Source organism: Portunus trituberculatus, chromosome 28 (genome assembly GCF_017591435.1).
Source record: "Portunus trituberculatus isolate SZX2019 chromosome 28, ASM1759143v1, whole genome shotgun sequence".
Taxonomy (NCBI): Eukaryota; Metazoa; Arthropoda; class Malacostraca; order Decapoda; family Portunidae; genus Portunus; species Portunus trituberculatus.
Genome location: NC_059282.1, coordinates 2,662,270 through 2,667,269, shown reverse-complemented (window position 1 = coordinate 2,667,269; position 5,000 = coordinate 2,662,270). Strand labels below are relative to the sequence as shown.

Genomic DNA, 5,000 nt, shown 5'->3' with positions numbered 1-5,000 from the left:
TATAATGGGGAAGTTGGGGTCAAAGTAGTTAAAGGTTGTGTTGGAGGTAGGTAAGGTGGGTTCCTGGGGAAATTGGGAGAAGGGTTGCTGAGCGAGGCCAGGAAAGGGTGGGACATCACGAGGGAGGTGTGGGGCATTATAGGTCGGTGCTGGGGGACATATACCACCAGCGGGAAGGGTCTCCTGGCCGCTCATGGGAAAATTTACATTCGGTGGAATGTTTATATCTTGTAGTTGGTGGGCAGGTTGACCACCAGTTGTTTGTTCTGTAACTGTGTCACGTGTCAAGTCACTGATATTATTGTTCACCTGCTGTAGTTCACTCGTCGACACAGTATCAGTCGGCAGCGGTTCTGGTCCGGGCAGTTCAGAAGGTGGGGCTCCTGGACCGACCGGGGGTCGATCAGACAGCGTTTGTGGCTGCAGCTCTCCTGGAGGCAGTGGGCTCAGTATCTGATGATTACTAGGAGGACGAGAACCACTGTCAGAACCACTGCTACTGGCACGTGTTGCTTCCTCAGAACCACTCTGGTCGTCGGAGTGGGCGGAAGAAGAATGTCGTTGACGATATTTGCCCAGAGCACGAGACACCGCGAATTCACGTCTTCCTCCCACTCGGGAGGAGCCAGATGGCTGTTTGGCATCTGTGTCTTTCTCTCTACTGTCTGACCGCTTCAACTCGCCCACTGTGGGAAGAGGCTTTCAGAATCTTGTTGGACATCATCTGTGGTGTCTGAAGTCTGCTCCTCCATCTTGGGTGGAGACTCTACAGGCGTGCCCACTGTCATGGTAGCCGTTAAAGCTAAATTTTCTTTGCTGCTGCTAGTGGAACTGAATTTTTTTGTTTGTTTCATAGTAGGAAAGAGGCTATCAGCAGCTGTGGTGCTCTCTGACAGTAGGCTACTATTGTCACTATCATCATCCCAGATGGTCCGCTGAGGGATGGGTCGACTGATGTCCATATCAGACTGTTCAGAATCAGACAACGACCTAAGAGAAAGGCTACTTCCACGACGCCGAGTCTTCTGTAGGAAACCTGACATGGTCGACATGAGGGAGCTGCGCTTCTTTTCCTTCCGCCTTCCTAAGGTTGTTGCTTGGTAATCTTTCTTGCTCAACTCTTCTTCATGGAGTGGCCGTGAAGGCAGGCTGTGTGAACGGGTCCTCTTTCCCATCAAGTCAATGTTAGGAATCATCTTCGACATGCTGTTGAGTGCGGACTTCACACTGGCACCACGTCGAACTTTCTTGCGCTCCTCATGGGTCGCAGCTGAAGGTTTAATGGGCACTGTCTCCTGAGTGATGGAGATGTAGCCTGCCTGGGACACCAACACTTGGCTGTTGTCATAAAATGTTTGGGCTGGCTGAGATTCCTGTACCAGCTGACGATGCTCCTGCACATTCTGAGGACTATACCGTTTCAAGTTTAATTCAAGATGAACTTGTCGTTCTGTCTTGCCATCCACCCACTGCTGTGCTCGTGAAAAATCAGTGTGCGAGCTGGGAACAGCCTGGGTGTGACGACGGGAACTATGGTAGCGATCGTAACGGCTACGAGAACGGGAAGTGGGCGACGTCCCTTGTGGAGGGGCGCCCTCAGATGCTGCTGCTGACGACAAAATGTTCTCCATATCTCTCAAGGAACCTGACAGGTCCTCACTTTTGAGCAGTGGGGATTCAGCCACGCTGGGACCAGGCCTGTAGCGTTCCTTTGGGGGATAAGTGTTCATGTAAGCATCAGAGGATTCATAGGCCAGATCACGCAACATGGGCTGTGCAGGATCATACCCATATATTTGTTTGTACCCCATGACGGTGTTACCTTTGACGCCATCCTCCATGGGCACGTACCTGCTGACAATGTGAGACGAGGAGGTGGCAGCAGAGTAGGGTGGTGGCTGTCCATACGAGGGTTGGTATTTATATTTCATGGTATCCTTGCTGCCTGGTCCCGAAGATGGATAAAAACTGGAAGATGAGGAATAGGAGGATATAGAGTCTGAGCTGTCTGCTCCAAAGCTGTGACGGTTCTCAGAGCGTCCTGAGTCCAGGTCAGACAAGTGGTCGAACCTTCGAGAATGCTGACCGACGAACTTGAGCTCCCCAGCGGCGTTCAGGTAAGCCGGGGCGGAGTACTTAGGTTCGTTGATATACGGTGAGGGCGGGTACTGCTGCTGCTGTGGTGGCGGCTTTCCTGGATATGGCCGGTCTAAGCCGGGGGAAATAGAGAGACTGGAGGCGTAAGTATCAGCTAGCGAGGTATTGGTGAGCAGTGAGGAGGAAGCCACACTAGACCGCGAGCCGCTGTAGTAGTGAGAGTATGTGCTGGCTGTTGGAGCAGGCGGTGGAGGTGGCGCTGATGAACTCATCAGGACGTCCTCGAAGAACATCTCCTTGTTTTTCCCGCTATTAGCCCGGGCAACGGGATCAGCCGTGAGAGCATAGATGCTAAAAGATTCCTCTTCAAAGTTCCCACTGCTTTTCCTGGTCTTGGTCCCAGCTTTGCGGGGACTGAGAGTAAGGTAGCCTGAGGGAATATTGCCAGAAGCGGCAACACCTGTGCCAGATGATGGCAAACCCGAGCTCATAAAGACGAGTCGAGGGTCAGTTTTCTCAGCGGATAGTGCAGTGTTCACAATATCTGGCTTAGACGTTGATATGTGTATAAAGGAACTCGTTGTGGTGGGCTGCGTCGCCTCCTCAGGGATGGGCGTCGTGCTGAACGCCTTCGTTTGTCCAGCCAGCGTGCCCAGCCTGAACTGATCGTTGAGGGAGGCGGAGAGTGAGGCGGAAGGGAAGCTGGCCGGCGTCGTTGTAGCGGCTATAAGCATGGCGGCTGAGGATGCGGACGGCAGGTATATGTCCTCCAGCCGCTCGGTGCGGTCCGCCCTATAAGGCGACGCTCGCCGACCAGGCCGAGGGCTAGTAGGACTCTTTTCGATGCTTGAAGAGGTGCTCATGCTGCTGCTCAGGGTAGAGATGCCTGAGTCATACTTGCCCATTTCAGAATACCGGATAGGTGAGGGCGTCTTCACTGTCCGGGGAGATTTGGGACTCTTTGGGCTCTTAGGGCTCTTAGGACTCATAAGACGTGGGGTAGCTCTAGGACTATGGCCCAGCTCTTTCGTCACGAACGACGGTGTGGAGGGTCTCTTTCCAGTGGAGCCAGGCTCCAAACCAGTGGGAGTGAGAGAGATCTTCTTGTTGCGTGGTGTGGCATCCTTTGGACTACCAGATCGTGGGGAACTGATGTAGCCATCCTGCCGAGTTCTAGAGGCCCCAAAGGGTGAAGACGATCTCATTTTTTCATTCGATGCTGAGAAGAAAGTAGGAGAAGCAGTGCCAAGGTTCTTGTCACCTGATGCAAGCGGATCAGGGGTCTTGCGTCCAATGATACTAAAGTCAGTCATCGCAAGTGCATCCTTGCTGGCTCCTCCAGCACCAGGCTCTGTCAGAGCTAGGGGTGATGGCACCTTGGCGTGGGTACTGTGTCTAGGTGAACCAATAACAGAACCTGACGACTTTATACCAAGCGCTGCCATGATCTCAGAGTCTGTAGCGTTGCTGTCAGTGGACAACTGGGAGTTAGGGCGGCTGCGCTGGGGCTCACTTACCTTTGGCCCAAAGTTCCAGTCTTCAAGGTTTGAGTCCAGATACATCTGGCGTAACTTAACGTCGACAACAGATTCTGCCATCTTATTGTCTACCTGCTGAGTGATGGTTACTGAGGCGGTACTGGCTGCAGCCTCAGGTTTAGGAGGAGGTCTGGGGGAGGTGGAGGTAGGTGAACCCAATTTGGGTGATGAAGAAATTAATCTCTCTCGCAAGTCGCGCAAGTTCTGAGAATCCTTTAGTAGCTTGGCGCTGAGAGCATCTAGCTCTTTCAGCTTTCCAAGGGCAACTTTGTCCAACGTGGTGAATTTCCTCAGCTCCTGCAGGCCGTGCTCATTGATGCTCTCCCCTCGGTAGTCTTTATAGTCATCTGCTGTGTACACTTCATCCTTTTCGTTTTCTTTCTCCCGTTCCTTCTCCTTCTTCCTAGCGTCTGGAGCGTCCGTGTCCTTCTCAGTACCGTCTAAACTCCATATCCTGGCCAGTTCCTGATCTGTTGCCTCTGGTACTTGTGACAAGTTGTCGCGGTGCGCGTTGTTCAGGCTGCGATAGAAAGCTTCGTCCGGGAGGCGGTTTTCGGAGTTGTCGTCTGTTGGGGCAGCAGTAGCGACTGGAGCTGAAACTACCGCAGCGGCAACAGCTGCAGTGGCAGCATCGACAGGAAGAGCTGGGTCCTCCTTCTCAGCTAAAAGGGCCTGCAGATCAAAGGCGGTGTAGAACTCAAGGAGCTGCGCGATGACGGCCTGCTGTTCATACAGCAGGATTTCCAGCTTCTCTAGTCGTTCCCACATTTTGACATATTCCTGCGAGAGCATGTCCAGGGCACGCCAGGCGTAACGCAGTTCCGTCTCCAGCACATTTAGGCGCGTCCCGAGTCGCTCCATGTAGTCTCCCAAGAGCGTCTCCATACTCGCCAGGTAAGACCCTGGTCCTACGCCCACGCCCGCCCCAAGCCCCGCCCCGGACCCGCCCAGAGCAGCAGACTTGACGCCTTTCAGGCCGTCCATGTCTTCTGGGGTAATTTATTGTGGCGGACAGGACCCAGGGCAGCCCAGGTCAGGCTGGGCCGACACCCGCCCCCAGGGCACACATGCCATGGGCACACCAGATTCCTGTGTTGCGGCCAGCCGGCGGTGGGCACGCAACACAGTTACATAGTGGAGACTGGCAACTGCCAGCAAACTAAGTCATTACTGGTCCACAGTTTCACTCACTAACTCCTACCTGACATCGCTCTGGTGCCAGTTACCACATATACCTTTCATAGGAATAACGGAAACATTACAACTCTGAATGAAAAGCGACAAGGCCGAGGCGCGTCTCCTTTTCTTAGAGACATACAGCTTAGTAAAGGCATCCAGCACCTAAGTTTGATCCCAGGGTGGACA

At 53.4% G+C, this 5,000-nt stretch overlaps 2 protein-coding genes across 2 annotated transcripts in view; both read right to left on the bottom strand.

Moving 5' to 3' along the window:
• The window catches only part of LOC123509981 (protein unc-13 homolog A-like), a 417,157-nt gene that overhangs the window by 98,607 nt on the left and 313,550 nt on the right, over positions 1–5,000 (bottom strand).
• Positions 200–5,000, bottom strand: part of LOC123509982 — a 78,169-nt gene continuing 73,368 nt past the window's right edge. Inside the window, exon 2 of the mRNA XM_045264621.1 lies at positions 200–4,870. Coding sequence (XP_045120556.1) covers positions 675–4,619 — 3,945 coding nt within the window. The 5' untranslated portion in view covers positions 4,620–4,870 and the 3' untranslated portion in view covers positions 200–674. The remainder of the gene's footprint in view (positions 4,871–5,000) is intronic.